The following is a 21,077-nucleotide window of genomic DNA, read 5'->3' as shown; positions in this document are numbered from 1 at the left end:
ACAAATAGTTAATCCCGTCCTTTGGATTTTTTATTCACTTCCTTCTCAGAGGATAACATTATTTCTTAGTTCTGGGAAGATATCTCACTGTAGCCTTCTATGTATTGACAAAAGTAGGTCTGTTTCTTTAATGAAGGAATTGCCTTCCACATGAGAATCTAGGATCCTTATGGGTTATTTTTCATGAGTGTACAGGGACCAAACATCTGGAGTGCCCTGGGTCCCAATTAAGATAAGTCATCATAACAACACATGTTCTGATTAATATCCCATTTCCCTTAGCCATTTGTCCATGAAAACTCTTGTGACCCATTTACTTAACATATTTATATGTAGCAACACATGGAGCATCAACAGTAAGTACATGCTGTGGTTTAGCAAGAAAGAGGAATGAAACATTTGCTTTTAAAAATATTTTATGCCTTATTTTCTCAAGTAATGTGATAACCCAAGTGTCTTAACCCTCCACTGCAATGTCCCTGTCAAAGGAAAACAACAAAAAGTTGATAAATGTATGAGAGAATTGCAGTATTGTTTTTAGATGCCTGTTATTCTTATGCATCTAGATAAGATCCCCTAATTAGATTCTAAAAGGTTTTGTTGCTTAAAATTTTTGATGTATATACTTCAGTGCCATTTTCTAATTGATTTTTGAAGCCATGCTGTAGGTTGACCCAACAAGAGTTGTTGTGAGTGCAACAATACTGAAACCCAATATAATTTTTTTGGATGGATTTTGGGGAAAACTATTAACCAATCCATTATACATGGGTTGGAAGTGGTCAAATGGGGTGAACTCAGAAAATCTCTTTGTTCCTTTTTGCTGTGGATGATACACTTGAGAGCATGGAGGTACAGAAGCCATTGACATCCACATGGTTCTAGCATTGATGAGTCACAGTGAATCAGAACAGTGAGCTCTTTTGGTTACGATCATCCATTTCAAACCAATGTGTTTTTAGCATAGTTTTAGGTTCAGTGAATATCCTTGTGCTTTTTAAGGAGGGTATATAGTACATAATAGCCTCATGGTGGATTATAAAGGAACAAGGTGACATGCGGCTATTATTATCTTCCTGTAGGTTTTGTGTTTTTGAAATTCACATTTGTAGTATCAAACAGCAACTGAAATTGTGTGTGTGTATATACATATATATGTAAGTATGTATATTGTGTATATATATATGTATTGTGCGTGTATATATGTATATATACATATATATAATACAATGTAAGATTGGTGGGTTTAAAATAATTAAATTGTGTTCTACTAAAGAAAACTTCTAAAGTCAATTCATGCTTTTCACATAGCTGTTTAGATTCCAGTCTCTTACCAAATAACTACCTAGTAGAAATGTCACATAAAACTATATTGTGTACTCTTTGTTAATGAGGAAATTAATATTTTTAAACAACTTTTCCCTTGCAATTATTGGTGTATAAGCTTTCATTGTTTCACTCTATCTTCTAGACATTTCTTTACACTCTTAATGTACCATTGTATTTTTAAAGGAACCTGGTTTGACAGAGAGGATTACAATTTTGGAACTACTGGGGAAATGTGATTTGTCTTTTTTTTCTTAATACTGATGTTCAGGATTAAAAATAACTTTTTAGTATTCATGAAATAAATATTTATCTGTTCTCCCCCTAGAAAAATTGTATTTTGTCAGATTCTTTGCAAGTGATTGGAGAAACACAAGTAACAATACATTTGTCAAAAGAAACTCTATTAACATTATAAAAAAATTCTTTAAAATAACAGCTGCCTTTGAAATATGTGCCAAAACCAGGAGCTAGAGATGTCTCCATTGTTAATGCCATTTTTTCTTCTAGTCGCCCACAAGCTAGAGAGCTGTTAAAAATGCAATGCTACTACCCTTTGTACAGTACTTATTCTTATTCTTTATATTTGGATCCAGTGGGCAAATTTTAGGACATGATGGCATAGGCAAGGTTTCAGGAAGTTATATTCCTACAAATTTATCTATCTATCATCTATTTATCTATTCTATCCATCCATCATCCATCCAACAATCCACCCATCTTAGCAGGGCTATAGCATTGGTATTATATGCAGTAAAATTAATATAGAATAATCCTAATATATCCTCTATCATTTGGGGCAAGGAGAAAGCATGGATGCATATGTTGGGGTATTTGGTGGTAACCATTTAAAATATCTGTCTTGCACTTATGACCTAGAAGAGTGAAAACAATACCTGGGTAAATCTTAACAGCTATCTCTCAGGCAATGTTTGTTTGTTTGTTTTTAGTATTTCCTCATTATTAAGAAACAAAACCAAACCAAGACCTGCTGATAAGCCCCACAGAAATCCTACTACTCAACATTTAAAATGGGTTTGGTTTTACCACATTTATTCTTCCCTGTTTTTTTGTTTGTTTCCTATTTAGCCTTTTACAACTCTTTCTGTTGCTTACAGTATCACTTTGTTGTTTTTGTAGAAAGTTGACTCTATAGAGAGGCAGCTCTGGAAGGGTTTCTGGGACTTGAAAATCTGGTTTAAATCCCAGCTCTGTGCTCAGCCAAGTCAGCTTACTTTTGAGCTTGGGTGATAGTTGATTCAGGCTGTAAAAGAAATCAAACCCAAGAAAATGCAAAATAAAAGTGTTTACAGATGTTTTTAAAACCCAGTGCCAGATTCTATGAGGGCTGCCTCACAGATGGTCAGCTTGTGATCTAGTAATAAACATTATGATTGCTAAACACATGTTTAGAGTCAAATCAAACTTGAACTTTAAGCCTCTTTTTAAAACAACTATCTTTAAACCAAATGGTTTTCTGTAGCATCTCCACTTACCTTCAGGAGTAGCCTGAGAAGGGAGGAGTAAGGCCACATTGTTGTAAGTCTCCATCTCCTATTTTCTAAATTAAGTTGCTGAAACATTCTTTGCTATTCATTCCCTTAGAGTAAATACATTTCTGTGAATTTGTACACCACACACTTCAGGCTTCAGAGCCCCCATGGCTGCCCCTCTATGAGATGTGAGAAGTCTTTCTTCCAGGGGCAGGTGAAGAGATAGCACTTATTTAGATATTTTCTTGAATTTTCTCAAGTTGGGTGAAGATATTTTCCATTTCAGTTCATCAGTCACTCTTAAAAAGATGAGGGAGTTTAACCACTTTTTGTGGCCTCCAAAAAGCCAACATAGACTTACAATCAATGTAATTCAAAGCAGCTGTAACAAAAATAGTCGCGTAAATCGGATCAATACAGAGTGACTTCTCACACTTTGTTTTTAGATCATTTTTATATACTTTGTAGTCTTACCCAAGTTTTGTTTTAAATGCTTATGCAATTTTAGTTTACATTGAAAACATATACACGAAACCAAAACACAACAGAGCAAGTCTATGACATTTGAAGTTTAGGAGAGGAAGTGTGGAGTGAGGAGAATTACAAACCATGTCGAAGCCACCTGGATGGCAGGTGCTCTTTCTCTGGGAGCTTAGTTCCACAAAGAGCCATGCACAGTGGGGCTATTTCTTCATAAGGAGTATACATTTTTGACATATCATAATTTGCTGTTGAATAAATTGTAAAATCAATGTACTTATGATTTCCTTTTTACGTCACACTATGAAAGTCAGAATTAGAAAAAGGTTGGAGAGAGACTTCCTATTCATCATTACACCTTCATCTGTCCCATCCACCTCATGCTTATTCAATTCACTTCCTTTCAATGAAAAACTAATGATTTGTTGAGCATATGCTGTGTGTCAGGTATTGTACTACATTCAAGAGGAGTTACAAAGATAAATAAGATATTTTCCCTGCCCTCAAGGAGTCTCCGGTCTGAGGTAGAATACCTTCCTGCAGATAGATATGATATTAGCCACCATAGGGGTGAGTGCCCTAAGAGGAAGTTTTTTAGAGAAAGCATGTGTTTGGGAAGGCTGGGAACAGTCACTCAGGTCACAGACCCAGCTGCAGAGTATCTGCCTCTTGTTCTTTTATGTTGGTCGTATTTAATCACAGTGAACACAGGCACTGCTTAAACATACAGGCTGCCTTTATTTACCCCTTTTTGCCACTCCTTGGCCAACTCCTTTCCTCTGTCCCTTGACCAGAAGGCCAAGGAGGGGAGGGTAGAGATCCATAGCTGGCCACTCCACCATTTCACCCATAAGCAATGACTAGCAAGGGAGGAAGATCTCCTCTCAGGGGCCTTTGGGTTCCATTCACACACCCTGGATGTACCTCTTCCATCTCTGGGACACAGCAGTCTGGACAGCGGGCCTCTGCTAACCCAGGCTCTATGACACAGGAGGTGCATCACTTTCCTTCTTGGCAAATTGAAGCTCACTGGGTGTAACAGTGATCCTTGTCAGCCATCTCCAGCTATCTGTCCTCACTTGCGACCAATCTATCATTTAGTAGATTAACCTTATATCATCATAACAATATATTGGGTTTTATATGTGAGGGCCTGGGGACATCTCTTAAGGTGATTAATACTATAATGACCATCTAAAAGGAGCCTCATTACCTATGACCCCAAATTGATAATGACAGGGCCAGAGCACTAAGGGGCCCTGTCTTGCAATTCCCTTGTGGCCCAAACTACATAGAGACAATCAGAAACAATGGAAAATTTCTAATCCATGATATCAGCTTTTGTTTCACCTCTTTCCCTCCCTGGCAAGTTCCAGTGAGGCAACTGGCAACTTCCGTCACCGATCCTACTAGAATCAGAGTAAAGTGATTGGCCAGAAGTTTTTCTTTTTTCTGTTATTTCTCCCAAATGGGTGAAGGTGCTAATGGAGAGTAAATACTCACAAGACCAGAATGAAGAAAGAGGAACCGCAGGAGGTCTGGATCAGTGGCCCCTGAAAATTTGAGAATTGACCATAATTACAGTAGATCGGAAAGGGCTCTCCTGTCTCCCAACTGGTTTGTACCTAATTTCGACCAAGTCTTATTTAGGAGAGTGTTAAGTCTTTAAAGTTGAATGGAAAATTTCCTTGTCCTCTAGTGACTCCTGACATTTCTGGAGATGATGATGTTATTCTTTTTAAAGTCTCCTATCCCTCTGGAACCTTGCGTAGGAGGGAATCCTCTCTGAGGCATGCTGACTTGGAGAGCACACAGCACTTAGGGGAAGCAACCATAATAATTTTTGTTTGTTTGCTTTTTAAAAATCCTGTCCAAGTCTGTTGAGGTTACATGTTATCGAATAAGCCAGGTGAAAAAAAAATCCAAGATTGTTTATTTCCATTAATGAGTCCTGTTTCAACCTTTGTCTTCTTCCACCACCTCACTCTATGCCCCGTAGAGACTTCAGGTGATTTATCCATTTGCACAGTGATTTCAGTTGAGGCGCATCTTGCTTTGAATCTTTTTGGGAAGCATTTGTTAAGCATATGCTGTGTGTCAGGCATTGCACTACATGCAAAAAGAGTTATAAAGATAAGATATTTTCCCTGCCTTCAAGGAGTCGATAGTCTGGGGCAGAACATCTTCCTGCAGATAGCTATGAATCCTGATAGAGGAACGTTGCTTTGGTATGGAAATGATTGGGATTAGATGAATCCAATTTCTTCCAGTCCCACTGACCCCTGAGGCAAATTGACCAGATCAGATCTGGCAGTCACTGTCATCCTGATTGCAAAATAAGGTGTCTTAAAACCCATACTGCATGAACCAAATATTTGATGCTTCAGTTTAAAGCAACTATTAAGCCTTCCAATGTAACCAGTGTTTAAAATTCTCCACTGAGATTTCCCCTTTATGAATAGAAGGATTGTGTTACAAAGGAGACAGCAGTGACTAGCATTGAAATGTGTAATTGATCCCTCTTTTTTTTGTCCCTCAGATTTTCTTCTCAGACCTGGAGGGTTGAGAAGGGGGGGAAAGGCAGCATTGACACTTTTCTTTTTCTTTTTCTTTTTTTCAGATTCAGAAGAGTAAAACACAACTCATAGACAATAAGAGAGGCTGCCAATGTCTTGCATCATTTTAGCTGAGCTTCTTCATTCTCTTCTCCTTCCACAAAGACCTGTATCTGGGGAAGGTGTACAACTTTCAAAAACAAGCCCCACCCCTGCACTTGGCCTTCTCTCATGCCATCTCCTCCCAGGAGATGACTTTCTGGGAGCTGGTTTGAGGTCTTAGAACTCTGGGGGAATCCCCCCAGCCCAAGCAAACAACACAACTTCTGATTTTTGCACAAACAGAAACACATGAAGGGACTTCCTCAAAATCCTTTGCTAATGCCCTGTCTTTCAAGGCACCTGTCTGGCCTGAACGGACATCCTGGAAACGCTGAGAGAGGCCTGAGAAAGCCACACACACAGGAATTGCCACTGTATTTCTTTATGTGTTGTTATTTTTGCACTGGTTGCTGATGGTGGATGCAGCCAAGCTGGCCTTCATCGCAGCTAAGATGATGATTTCAGTCTCTGGTTGTTCCTTTCCTGAGTCAGGAACGTTCTTTCTCTCCAGTTTTCTTTCAGACTTAGAAATTGTTCCCATGCTTTTCTTTCCATTTGTATGATATGAAATACTTTCTGTTTTATAAAAAAAAAGGAAATTTTCCTCTTCTTTATTTGATGCTTAATTTACCTGTGCATTCATTAATACAAACCTGAATGTTTCAGCTCATGACCATATTGTTCAGGTGGGAAACCCAGTGTTTTCATTGAGTAGCATCCATGACTAAGTGGTTACTGAAATTTTTACCACTGGCTGGTCCTCTTCTTTTGAATATTTATGGTTTGACCTAATTGCTCTTCTTTCTATTCAGGGAAGTGCTAAGGGAATTAGTATCAGGGAGATACGTCCAATAATTTTTTTTTCATTTTAATGAGCCTTTAGAAATACCAGATAGGAGATGATTAATAGCACCAATCAAAAATAAGAATAGTGGATGTCACAGGGAAAGAGACGAAAAACACAGCCCCCTGAAACCAAATCAAGAATGGGATGCAATGGAGTGCAAGTCAAGGAATTTTGTGGATCTAAGTGGTGTGATTTGAATGAAACTGATTCTTAAAATGGAGTTGTGGTTCACAGAGGAATCTTTGAGTCCTTCCTAAGGGTAAATCACATGAATAGGCTGGTGATGGAAGAGGAATACAAATAGGAAGAGAGAGAGAGCTGGACGGTAGGCTTAACTGTATTCCTCGTTGCAGATTTAATTTCCACATTGAAAACATGAAAACAAACATTTAAAAACTCCTCTCAGTACTAAGGCAAAATGGTGGTATTTCTTCAGACAGAAAGGAGACTGGGTATGTAGTCTACCAGGCCTTTTGTCTCACTGAAATATTCCCCAACAGAAAGATCTGGAGAACTCTGTGGTGTGGAATGCACAGTCGTGTACTGATATTCGAGCAGCGTTCTTAGATCAGATTTCCATTTTGCTTGGTAATAACACGGATTTTTCTGTTGCTCTTCTTGTTTTGCTAACAGTGACCACAGTAAGTCACGTGGTCACAAATTCAAAACAGGAGCTCAGCAGGTCAAGTAAATGAGTACAGCAAGCTATAATATCAGAATGATTGCGATAAATGGCAATTCATCGTGGGCCTGGGTATCAGAGAGCCAGTGAGGAACAGTAGGGAGGAAGTGGGGAGGGCATGCACTGCCCCAAGGGGGCAGTGGCTGGCAGCTACGGGATCAGTGCTACGTGGGAATGAGTGTCCTAGATACCTAAGATTTTATGTAAACCCCCTCCAAATTTTTTAATATTGGCAACTAATTCAGAAACTTACAAACACAGTGCTGGCCAAAGAAAACATCCCTATGAACTGCATTCAATGCATGGGACATCGATTTGCAAACTATGCTCTTTGAGGTGGTTTTAAATAGAAGTGAAATACAACCAGTGCGTGTCAGTTCTTGACCTTGGAACCTGAACTTTTGACCTCACTTCAATTCTGTATTTTTCTATGTAGAGCTTTGCAACCAATCAAAATAGAAAGGTACAGCTTCCCTTTTATACTCAATCAAGACTAAACAATATTTGAAAAAGAAATAGGAATATAGCCGTTTTTTCTAGCACCAATAAAGATGGAAATGTTTTACATTTGCTTTAAGTCATTAATTTAGCTGGAAAAAGGTGGGAAGAGAATTTTATTCAGGATAGCACTCTGCTTGGAACTCTCAGCGTGGAAAAACAAAAGCACCGTGTAACTCTTATTTTTAAATCCTTAGAAAGTGTTTTGAAGGGACTTTGAGTAAAAAAGAAAAATTATCTATTTTTTAAAATAAAAAACAATGTATTCCTGTGCTATAAATTGATACTAGAGCTCTTAAGACAACAGTATTAACTGGAAGAACAGTATTTCCAGAGCTCTAGCTCACTTGCTGTGGTCTTTCCATTCTCTTGAAACAGCTTCTTCCAAGTTGAGCAGTGAAGTGGAAGACACATTCTTCCATTGCACGGATTGTGACACCTTACTCTGTGTCCCAATGTCACTTAAAAAGCAAAGGCTTGCACACCTGAGTTAAGAATTAACTGGTATGTGGGGAAAGTACTAGGGATATTCCCATCATTGACAAACCACCAGTTCTACATGTCCCTGGGTAGAAAGTGACAAATGGAATTAGCCCTTGAGTTTGGACCCCCATGTCACCAACTAGCTCTACAGCCAAGTTTTGTTGATGCAGTATGTTTTGCTGCCATAATGACCGAACCATAGGTGGGTCTTTGTTCCAGCTTTTATTCACTCCCACCTTTCTTAGGTTATGAGCCCTAGTTGTTTATGGCAGCAGGCAAGAGACTCATTTCTAACCCATTAAATTCAAATGGATTTTCTTCCTATGTCCATTTCATTCCTGGAGCTTTTAAAAAGCATTGAAGACATCTGACAGGATCCCATTTAGGACCTGATATACTTAAACAATAAAATGATATCTAGACATCTGAGAGCCAAAGAACTATCTAGTGCACCTGTTCATTTCATTTGCAGATTTAAAGCCATTATATTATATTTTCCACCTGAAGTGATGCCTCTAGTAAATATGAAAAATAGAAAGTAAAGAGCAATATTATCACAGGATGTGAGACAGCAAATAAAAAGATGGAGACCAATTTTGTAATCCATATTTTAGGAGTAAGGTTGCTGGTCTTTTAATGTCACTTCTGTCATGGATGAATTTTCTTTAGGTAGATAGATAGGAAGAATATGTAATATGTTTTCTTCTATTCTTAACCTTTCAGCAGAGACTTACATGGTAGAAATGACTTCATAGCATTCCCCATGGAGTAAGGAGGAAAACAAAAGAAAAAAGGCACAAAATCTTCTTCTCATAATGAGATAGAGAAGATTCTGAGATTAAAACCTATGTATGTAGCATTATGTACCCCATAAAGGGGATTTTAGGAAATAAACTTCATTCTGGTTGCAAGATTCCCACACATCCCAACAGGATTTGCACCACTGGCCCACCACAGTGCCTGGCATACAGTCAGCGTTCAGGAAACACATGCAGAACTGTCCAGCTGAATTCCACTAGCCACCTGTGAGTGCAAAGTTCAAGTTTACCTGAAAACGCACTCAACATCTTCTGTATGTCAGTGTATTGCTAAAGGCTTATCTTCTAAGTATGTGCAGACATACCCTAGTGACACAAATAGCTTATTATAAGGGACAGGAAATTGCAAGTAGTATGGGGGAAATTAGCAGTGCCAAGTTTATGAAAATAAAACTTCTCTGTGGTTTGGGGGTTTAAGAAAAACAAACAAATGAAAAAACAGAAACAAACCAAAACAGGATTTATATGAAAATTCACTTCCAAAAGGGATGATGACACCATTACCAGTGGATTTATTTATAATCCAAGTTGTAATATTTAAAATCCAAAATAGACTTTCTTGAAGCGAGTAAAAGCATCTATATGTGCAGCATGGGGAATCGGTGCTCTGCCAATATTATGGTTGGTATAGTACTGAACCACAGCAAAGTTGGATGTTAAAGAAATAACGTTGCAATAATGATGTTATATTGGGTCTTCTTTGTGAATAAGTGGAAAGTAATATATGTAATTCATTGATAGTGATCCATGATTAAAGGCCTCATTATCATTTAGAAAATGAACTTGAAAAAGTTGTAATGAACAGCACAATATTTGTATAAAATATCCCTCTGAGAACCAAGAGACACATTATCTGCCAAGACCAGATGTCAGTTGTTAAGGTTTCCTCTCATCAAGCACACTGGTGGGCACAGAGATGATGGCAGAATTAGAATGGTAACAGAGCCTGTAGGACATGAGACAGGGTTCATCTGATAAGTGAATTTGGGTCCAGGAAAGTTTAGAAAATGGGAAGAAGTCCTCTGGATGTTTTCATTGGACATTTGCAAAAGCCTGGATGCTCCTCCAGGAAATCTGCAATAAACAAGGATTGTTTCATCAAAAGAATATCTTGTTTTTACATTGAACAAGAGTGGGGTGCAGTGGGAGACCCGGACTGAAAGGTTCATGAAAGTGAATTTCAACATTATTAAGTCCTGATTATTTTAACTAATGCCCCTCCACCTCATCCATTTTTTTCTTTAAAATATTGGCAGACATATTTGAATTGACATTTATTCTGGCTTCTGTTCTCAAGCAGAAATGGACTGACACTGACAATGGCTGGCTTCACTAAATGAACTTGAACCCAGCCTAGATAGCCATCCACTGAACCAAAGAGTGGTGTGTGGGCCCTTCACCTCACTCAGGGCACACTTAGCCTCCATTGAGGAGATCTCACCATTTCTGGGGCTTAATGCTTGCTGTAGTAGGTCAGTCATTGCCATCTTGGAGGCTGTCAGCTTTGGTCAGCTTCAGTCATGTTTGCTGAACCTCACCCAAGTATCTTCATGGAAGCTGGCTTTTGGACAACAGAAGCATTTCTCTGTCAGGTTAGAGTACAGGAGAACTCATTTAAAATAAAGCCCATGAAAACCCAATGGCTATGGAATGGCTTTTCAATAGATTGCCCTGGAGGCATAACCTTGTACAGTTTTTGCTTCTCTGTGGTGATCTGTCGTGGGGTAGGTATTTGTGTACTAGTGTCCTTGTCTTTGAGTGGATATATGTGTGATGGTACAGAATATAGTTGCACACCAATAAACATAGATTTATAGTAAAAATCTACAGCCATAGGTATTGTCCAGTAACTGATTCTAGAGATAGAACTGTATAAATTTTCCTTTTTTCTTGCTTTGATGATATTTTTATAAAATTTTATATGCTGTAAAAAATTTTTTAAAATATTTGCTATTTTCATTTGTAGAGCTCAGTTAGGTTTTTATCAACTCTGGTGCCCTATGTACAGCCAGATTCCTCCCTCCACCTAATCTAAGCATTCTCTCGCTTTTTCATACTTTTTCTCTCTCCTTATTTTCTTCTCTCATTTTTATACCTTTTGCAAATTCCTTCTTTTGCCTCTGTCCAGGCAAGCCATTCTGCTTGCAGCATCTTTTTAGCACATGGAAACACAAAATAATGGAAAAAACAAAATTATCTTGTTCCAGTGTGATCCACATGAGGAAAGGTTGTGGGCCAGGGATGGGGTATGGGTAGATGGGGAGGAGGGAATAGTTTGGGGAAAGGAAGCAGGAAAAAGGAAATCCTCATGGGATATCCATTACCCAAAGTAAGGTGACTCACCTTGAGCCTAATATAATGCTCTTATTATCTCTTCTCAGTCTACGGCACAATTTTTGTACAGGGGTTTTCTCCTTAGGATGTTAAGCCCTCACCGTGGGTCTCTAGACCTTTCCGTACTAGGGCACTGGCCACCAACTCAGCTCATCTCCTCAGCCTGAGATCTTGCTGCTGTTCAGCTGGATTTCGGGGAGATGTCTGGATTAAAATCAAGAATGTTTAACAAGACTCAAAAGAGGGAGGCAAGCAGAATCAAAACCCCGAACCTCAACCCAAATCATGCTGAATAAATAGTTCTTTTCAGGAATAAGGAAGATATTTCTAGATATGTTCTGAGAAAGCTCTTCCAAAAGGGAATATGATAAAATGGACTTTGTCTGTGTTTTATGGCAGTGATAGAATGTACTTCCATGATGTGAAATATGTTTTTAGCAGATAAAATGCAGGTTGCAATTTGCAAGAGAATGACCATCCATTTTAAGAAAAGTTTTTGTTCCCTGTGATGCTGGTTTGTACTAAAAGAAACTATTCAAATGCCATAGCCTCACATCTCTAAATGCAAAAATAAATCATAGGGATTCATGTAAAACAGAATATGCTAAACTGCTCTCAGTAAATTATGTGTTTATTGTAAATCTTTATTGCACAGATGAGGCTGACAGTCCCTCAATGTATAATTTTCCCCCGGCATCTAGTAATGAATAAGTACTTGTATGTTCTTCTGATTACCAAATAAAAACAATGAGTTAACCTCTCTATTGAAATTTGAAAAATGAAAAGGCTGTTTTTCTTTACTTTAATGTTTTTCATTGTTGTCAATGTTCTGTCCCAGATGGGAGGCTGTCCAGACTCACTCAACCATCTGTCTCTTTTGTATTCTTCCAAATGCCAAGCAATATCCAGGTACCAAGTGCTTTTGCCTGCACACTGAAGATATACACAGTGTATCACGTCTCATATAATCTTTTTTGAGGGATGAGTGGATGGGCTATCAGAAGCTCCTTGGAGGCATAAGAAATGTCAGTGTTCCAGGAATTAGGCTGGCTTCCACATGTTCAGTTTTCTTCTGGGTACCATGATATGGTTTTACATTCCTACGATGCTAGTTTTTGAATTCCAAACATTTTTTCCTTTTCTTTCTCCCTCAGGTAGAAAGGGCTACCTGGCAATATTTTCTTTCTCTCCAGCTGCAAACATAGGGAGTCTGACTAGGGACTAGCCATTACCCCTATTTGTGAGCATACATACATGGTTTAATATAGTGAATGGCGTCCAGCCTTCAAACCAGCCACTAAGAGGCGCCTCTAGTGGTGATGGTGCATATTATACAAGTACCACCCCCTTGTCTGGACCACCTCTGTATGTTGTTACTCTGCAGTAACTCCGCTGGGTAATTACTGACTAAAGAGGCTGCGATGTTCCTCCCAAGCGGCCATGCGTTGAGACACTTTTTTTTCGATTCCCTTTTTTTCCTGAGAGCAAAAAACAGAACTTATTTTGAAAAATATAGAGAAGTATAATAAAATTTAAATCACTTGTAATACCCCATTCCCTGTCAGTTCTTTACTTCCCAATGGTCTTTTGCTATGTGTTTTTGCACAGTTGAGGCCATACAGTACAATATATTTAATTTTGTATTATGGTTTGTTCTCATAACATTGGATTGTAAGCATTACCCATTTAAAAAAACTCTTTACTAATATAATTTCAATTGCAACATAATTTTTCATTTTGTGGCTCTAGTGAAGTTTACTTAACTACCTGTCTGCTGTTGGACAATTAAGTTATATGCTTTTATTTTCTGAAGTTGTAAATAACAGCAGCGGGGCTCTTTATACATAAGCCTTTGTCGCATTTCTGAATATCTCCATTGGAAGAATTCTTAGAATACTGGGTCAAAGGTCATGGACCTTTTTTCAGACTCCTCATTCATATACCCAATCCCAAGGCATATTCAGATATTAAAACGGCCATATTTAAATAACATATAACGTTGCATGTCTGAATAGCTCTTATGTTTTTGATCATTGTTCTTTGTGATGCACAGAGATCAGGTCACACAAAAGAAAGCATGGTATTCATGTATTGTGGAGGAGAAATGTTATCAAACACTCTGACTCTGCTGCTCTAGCTTATACACTGTTGGAAAACAACTCTTAGGAAAGTACAGGAGGTGCGCTTGAAGCCCTCCAAACTTTCAGAGATTCCACAGCCCTAAGCAGAACGTGGACTTCTCTTGATGCCCTTTTTTCAAGGCTGCAAAGGGGCAAAGATAACGATTCATTTAGCTCATTGATCTCTGCCACCCCCTAAATGGAACACAGAGAAAATGTTGATGGATGTGCTCAGCAACGGCTATCAAATGTGGGTATCGTAAAGGCAGACACTGCAATAGGCTAAAAGAAAGAGAGTGAAAATGCACAGTAGGCTGACAGACACTTTTCCTACCTTAATCCTTCAGCACCCACTTCTGCCTTAGGACCTGCTTGTGTTGTAACAACATTGCTATTGTTGGACCATTACTAACGATGATGCTAGGTCTCAAGGGCTTTTAAATCGCCTTTCCCGGCAGGCTTAGGCCTGGCCGTGCTAATCTTACTTTGCAGAGGGAAATTACTTGAGGTCAAGTTGCCAATCATTGGGTTCAGTGCTAACCTCACGTCCTAAGTCTTAGGTGTGTGTATTTGCCCCAAGGCAGGAAGCCTTGGTTGTCACTTTCATCACTGTCCTCTTCTCCAGACTCCTGATGAATTGGATTTGTTGCCCTGTAGCTGGACCAACCAAGGACATTAATTTGAAATATCTGAAAGCTATTCGTTTGTCAAAAGATACTTCCAGTCACACAAGCTGCTGTGTTGACATCTCTGCCCCGAGCTGACTGATTGGGTTGTTTACTCCTTGAACATTCACATGCTCTGGGTCAAGGACAGTGTAATGCGTGACCTTAAAGTGCTTCTCTCCCAAAGATGACATATTAGCTACTGTACACACACACACACACACACACCTTTCTTTTGAATATAAACTAATAACACACACTCTATCACACTTCAGTTTGCTAAGTTCTCTCACTTGGTCCTCACAATGACATCCTGAAATCGATGTTTTTAAATTTTTATAGATGAGGAAAATGGAACTTAGCACAATGTCAGAGCTGATGTAGTTGTTTATTCATGTTTTTATTTTCCTTACCTCATTTACAAAATATTTCAGAAGTCTAAAATCACATAAATGTAACCAATTTACCTTTAAAATATGAAGACTGCAGAATAAAACCAGAGGCAGGAAGTCAAGCTAGTGTAGATTGAGTCAAACAGGGCAAACGTTAGTGTACGGTCATGCAGGCTGAATAGGCCTCCCCAGTTCCCAGTGTTAGATCATAAATTGGGTCTGAGTTTCCGGGAAACCTAAATAAAAATGAAAAGAAACCATTTACAAGACTCACATCATTCATGAGGATAAAGCACGCCAGTTCATCAGAAGAAAGAACGCTTCCCTTACAGCTGAAAGAAATGTCTTCCACAGGTATTCACTGGGTACATTGCTTCTCACTCCTGGCTGCAGACAGGCTCACCCGGGCCCCATCCTAGATCAGTGAAACAGCATGTCTAGGGGGAGGCCCAGGTATCAGCATATTTTCTTTAGAACTCCCCAGACCATCCTAATGTGGAGCCAGGAATGAAAAGCACTGAAAGAGTGAATTCTGAGTCACTCACGGAGCAGCATCCCAGGTAGATTTCTACAATAAATCCCAGAATGAGGTCTAGTGTCCACCAGCCTGGAACAGTAGGGGTCAGTTTGAAAGCTGATCTGGACGTGGATCTTCCAGCTTAATTTCTGATGTGTTCCCTGGGAATGGGAGCAAGGGAGGGTGAAGGGTTTTAGAAAATGAAACTTAGATAAGCTGAGTAGAAAATGAAACTTAGGTAAGCTATTATTCCCACAAACGGAACTTTGAGTAAAGTGATCGGTTATTTGGTGGCTATGGAGTGGAAAATGATTTCAGGGACACAACCTGACTTAACAGGGAGCCCAGGGGAGGCTGACTCAGAGCCTAACCACCCCCAATAGTCCATGGGGCTACGTGATGGTCTGGAGAAATTGGCAACAGGTTTATTTTATGCGTCTCTGCCTGCTACCTGTTTGTGACTCACGATTAGGAGAGGCGCACGTGGTTTCTCCCTTTTCCTGATATATTGGGCATTTCGTCAAGCATACAGAGAAAATAACCGCATTGGTAGAGGGCTTGCAGCTCTGCTTTTCCACTGACCCACGGCCCCCAGAGTTTTCTGTCTCATTCACTATCTGCAAAGGAGACACCAAGGGAATGAAAAGCTGCCCCAAGAAAAAGCCATCAAGCTTCAGGCTTTGGGAAGCTCATGATAGGTCATTTTAAAAAAAATTATTTATTTTATTTTTATTTATTTTTGGCTGCGTTGGGTCTTCATTGCTGCACGCGGGCTTTTCTTTAGTTGTGGTGAGCGGGGCTACTCTTCGTTGCTGTGCACGGGCTTCTCATTGCGGTGGCTTCTCTTGTTGCAGAGCACAGGCTGTAGAGCGCAGGCTCAGTAGTGGTGGTGCACGGGCTTAGTTGCTCCACGGCATATGGGATCTTCCCGGCCCAGAGATCGAACCCATGTCCCTTGCATTGGAAGGTGGATTCTTAACCAGTGCGCTACAAGGGAAGTCCCTTGATAGGTGACTTTAATTGCGCCAAGCATTTCTATGAAATAACCTGGCAATAGTGAATATTTCTACAGGTAACACCATTAAAAGCTTGTCGTCATTCAGTGCTTTGCAGGTTTTTAAGTGCTCATTTAGGTCACATTACATTTGATCTCTCCGCTTCATGAGGGTATCTGTGGAAAGCAGAGTGCCCTATTTTCCAGCAGTTAAAGAAGGAAATTTCTATCACATAAGGTTTTCCAAGCCTCCCTGAAGATCAGAATCACCTGGGACACTTGTGAAAGATCCACGCCCCTCCAGAAATGCTGGCTCACTAGCGCTTGGGTGGGCTAGGGAATCTGGGGTTTTTTTCCTTTTTGTTAATAATCCCAGGTAGTTCTTATGTGTAGGCAAATTTAGGAAGAAGGCACCTGAAGGAAACCTGAATAACGGATTGGTCAAGAAATAGCAAGAGTCATTGGGAAACATTTCTCTAGGTTTAAACTCTGAAGGATCTTGGCTTAAATTTTGCCCCCCAACATTCAGTAACTTTGTGAAAATTACTTACACTTTGTCTCCAAATTCCATAAATTAGGAATCATTCTATCATCAGAGAGTTAGTATCAGAAAAGATAACTAACGTACGTTTAATTGTCCATTACTAATACGGTGCCTAGAACATGGTAGCTGCCTGATATGTGACAGTGACAGAGGCTAATGACCAAGTGGCCAAATTGTGTGTCACAGCTCTGAATAAAAAACCCTAAACTCTGCCTCCTTCCTAAAGCAATGGTTCTTAACGGAGGGCAATTTTGTTCCTAGGGGACATTTGTCAGTGTCTGGAGGACATTTTTGATTATCATGACGGTGGAGGGCTTGGTGGGGGGGTGAGGAGGGGGTTTGCTGCTGACACCTAGCGGTAGAGGTCAGGGATGCTGCTAAACATCCTACCATGCACAGGACAGCAAAGAATGATGTGACAAAATATCAGTGTGCATCTGTCGAGAGAAACCCTATCTGAAAGGGACAGTGAGACAAGTGAAACATCCCGTGAATGGAGGGATAAACACTTTGAATCATTGGCTTCCCCACCGTGGAGGCGGATCCAGTGGGACACAGGTTGTTTCTGGTGGGTCAGGAATGGCTATGGATCTGCACCCTGGTAGTGCCTTTGATCGGGACTGGCTTGTTATACACTCAGGTCCACCATTCTTCCTGTAGGATACAATGTGAGTGGCACCCCCTGGAGCTGTGCAGTGAGGCAGCCCTGGCCCGGACCCCACTTATCCCTTTGGGTAAATCTTTTTACCTCTAGTGTCTGAGCACCCCCATATGATGGATGATCATTAGACTCACCTGGGGAACCTGGGGAACCTGTTGACCTGCAAACTTGTGGCTCCATTCCCTGGAGGTTCCCCTTCAGTGGGTCAGCAAATGACCCTGGAAGCCATATTTATAAAAATCCCCCAACTCTTACATTCAGGGCATCTACAAGATCTGGAAAATGAAGACCTAAAAGTTCTGCCAGATATCACTTCTCTCACCTCGTGCAAATTAAAAGTTTTTGTGTGTCTGAGGTATTTGGATTAATTTCGTGTTCTCTATTTTTACTATTATTATTACTACTACTACTAACACTATTAATGGTACTTCCACTGATAATAATAATAATAATGATAATAATAATAATTAACAGTAACACAGAATGTCAAGGGTAGTACCCTGTTCTTTAAGACTAAAATGGAACAGTCTCAAACACCATCCCTAGTGTATATCTTCACATCTCACCAGGTATTCCGGGGTTGGGAAAGCTTATCCCTCGCCTGGACCCCAAGTTCCTGCTTCGTCTGATGTCGAGATCAGTCAGTGTGTCTTCTCGTTATCTTTGCCCATGACTGTGTTCACTCAGACTACACAACCTCCACTCACACCAGGCCTCTGCATGGAAAGTAGGCTTTACAAAAAGTTTGCGTAGGTTCAGGGGACTTGTGACAAATAACTTGACGTTAAATCATGCCTACCCTCTGCCTGAGAATTCTCTCTGCTTTTCTGCCAGCTCAGACTCCAGGCATTTGTCATGTTGCTGGATTCTGGCCTTCAGGCCTCTTTTGCCCCACTCTGTATGGCCAAATAAACAAACGAATGAATAAATAATATTTGCATTTATAGATAAAATATATATGTATATATGTGTATTGCATTTTATGTGTATACATATATTTATGTATAAAATAATATATACGTGTATATGTGTATAGGCATATATTATATATATACAAACATACACACACACACATATGTGTAAATGTTCTTTTGCAGAACAATTCACCTCGCTTCCTTTATTTCTCACCAGAACACTTGGACGTAGTTGTTATTTCCCTCATTTTGCAGATGAAGACTTCATCTTCACAGCTCTTCAGAGGTTCCAGAGAAATCAAGTTTGTTGCTTGGGGTCCAATAGGGAGTAAAGGCTATAGGGACAAAGCAGAGACAAACCCCTGACTTCTCACTTCTAAATCCAGAACTTTCCCTTTCACAGCAGCAGTTCTCCACTCTGGATGCACATTAGCATCACCTGGGGGGGGCTTTGAAAATCCGGATGCCAGAGCTCCAGCCCAGTACAATGAACACAGAATCTCTGGGTGTGGCGCTCAGGTAACTGCATATTTAGAACGCTTCCCTGGTGATCCTAAAGTGCACGCCTGCTCAAACCAGTCTGGAGACCGAGAACCATCACACGCACAGAGGTAAAGGCTGTGCTCTTGGCTTTTCTGGACCATGGACTATGCCCTGCTTTGCTCCCACACCCTCACCTAACCTTCTTCTCAATGTTGTCTTCAGACCCAAACTTTTGGATCATTTGATAACATTGCACGTGAGCATTTACCGGTCTGAAAAGTCTGTCCACAATCCTATTCTTTCTCATCCTCTTTCCTCTTTACAGGCACAAAGAAGCATTCTCATGGCTCACTAGCCCCAAGCACTAACTCCACGAGTCGCCTTACCTTGCCAGGTGGGTAAATATCGTTGCTTCATAATCTTAGTTGATCACAGACAGCAGAGAGGACCCGTTTCTCAGGAGTTGAGTTTAGCAGTTGATAAGTGGGGAATCTGGCCCCTTGTGTATCCTGTTGACCCCATGTTATCAGAGGGCTTTGTCTCTGTCATCCACATTTGTAAGGTTCTCCCAAGAATGGACATAACATATTCATAGTTGGTTCACAATCTCTCCTGCTCACTGATGGAAAGGGTAGAATCTTGATCTTCCTTAAGGTTCATCGGGACATGCTGTGCAAGTATTTCTTTGAGAGGCAGATGGCATAGGGGGAAGAATGAATTTTTGGTGAGAGAGAGAGACTTAGGTTCAAATCTCAGCTTTGCCGTGTTCACCCTGTGCAGGCTCACTACACTTATTCAGCTTCTTGGAGCATCTGTTTTCTCATCTGTCTGCATGATAATAAGAATTAGAAACAATACTCATCAATTTAACATAGTACTGACTCATAGAGGGTGCTCATAGCGAGTATCTACTATTGAGAAATAAGGAGGTCATGGACAATCTGTACTGGATTCTATCTAACATTTACTAGAAAATTTTAAGCATTCATGACAGTCCTGTGTAATCACTATTTAATATGAGAGGTACCTATTGGTCACTGTCTCCATGCATAGGCTTACATTCTCTATGCAAATTAGGTTCCAAGTAAAACTTGGTAAAACACATTTATTTGGAGGGAAGGAGAGAATATAAAAGGTAAATATGGACATAGTAGAAAACTCGAAAAATAATACAAATTAAAAGAAGGAAAGATGTTGCCAAAATGCTACCACTCAGAGCTAATCAAGATTACCTCTCCTTCCAGTGTTTCTTAAATACCTTTTTTTTTTCTAGATTGAGATTATACTCTACATAGAGTTTTGTTTCCTCCCTTTTAAAATTTACTATTACATTATGAGCTTCCCCCCATGTTATTAAATATTTTAAAAATATTTCAGCGATTGACTAACATTTCATATGATTATACCGCAATTTATTTATATACAGCATCCATGGGAATTCAGGACTACCCACAAATACCAGAATCCATGGATGCTCAAGTCATCCACAGTTAACCCTCCATATCTGCAGGTTCCACATCTGTAGATACAAGGGGCCGACTGTATTCATTAATAATCTGGCATTTATATAGCTTGCCTTTTTTATCATTAATAACTTTACATTCTTGTACATAAGACTTCTTCTGAGTCTGTAAATATGGATTTAGGACAGATTCCTGTAGGTACAATTACTGACTCAAAGAGTATGTACATACTTAGGTTCTTGACCCATTATTGTCAAAGTGATTTCCAGAAAAGTAGTATTATTTTATACTTTAAGCAATGAGTTTGCCATTTCACTTTGCTCTTGCTACTGCTAACATTGATACTTCACTACTTTGATAAGAAAAATTATATTCATATTTTGTTTGCGTTTAGTTTATCTTTAAAAAAATCTGTTTTCTAATGTTGGTTTATCTTTTACATTGTTTCTTTGGGGAATTTCCATATTTCATCCATTCAAAGAGGGACAGTGACTTGCATTTTAGCTACTCTGAAATAGGAATGTTTTGCAAGCAATGGGGTGTTATAATTGGATTAACAGCATTTTTTTCTTGGTTGTACATGAAATAATAGTTCACTTTATAATCAGTGGCATCTTAGATTAGATGAAATATAATCTATGTCCATCTGCTTTTTCAGCCTCAACTTAATGCAGTGTCCTTACCCCAGTCCAACAGCTGGACTCAG

General features: G+C 39.6%; 1 protein-coding gene across 4 annotated transcripts in view; it reads left to right on the top strand.

Annotated features, from left to right (window-relative positions):
• The window catches only part of PDE1C (phosphodiesterase 1C), a gene marked incomplete at both ends in the record, with an annotated part of 536,637 nt that overhangs the window by 497,893 nt on the left and 17,667 nt on the right, over positions 1–21,077 (top strand). For all 4 annotated transcript variants that reach the window (XM_079712011.1, XM_079712013.1, XM_079712012.1 and 1 more), the window contains one exon: positions 19,234–19,302. In XM_079712011.1, coding sequence (XP_079568137.1) covers positions 19,234–19,302 — 69 coding nt within the window. The remainder of the gene's footprint in view (positions 1–19,233; positions 19,303–21,077) is intronic.

The sequence above is a fragment of the Hyperoodon ampullatus genome, assembly GCF_949752795.1.
Source record: "Hyperoodon ampullatus genome assembly, chromosome: 9".
NCBI lineage: Eukaryota > Metazoa > Chordata > Mammalia > Artiodactyla > Ziphiidae > Hyperoodon > Hyperoodon ampullatus.
Note: the sequence above shows the minus strand (reverse complement) of the source record. Positions and strands in the feature narration are given on the sequence as shown.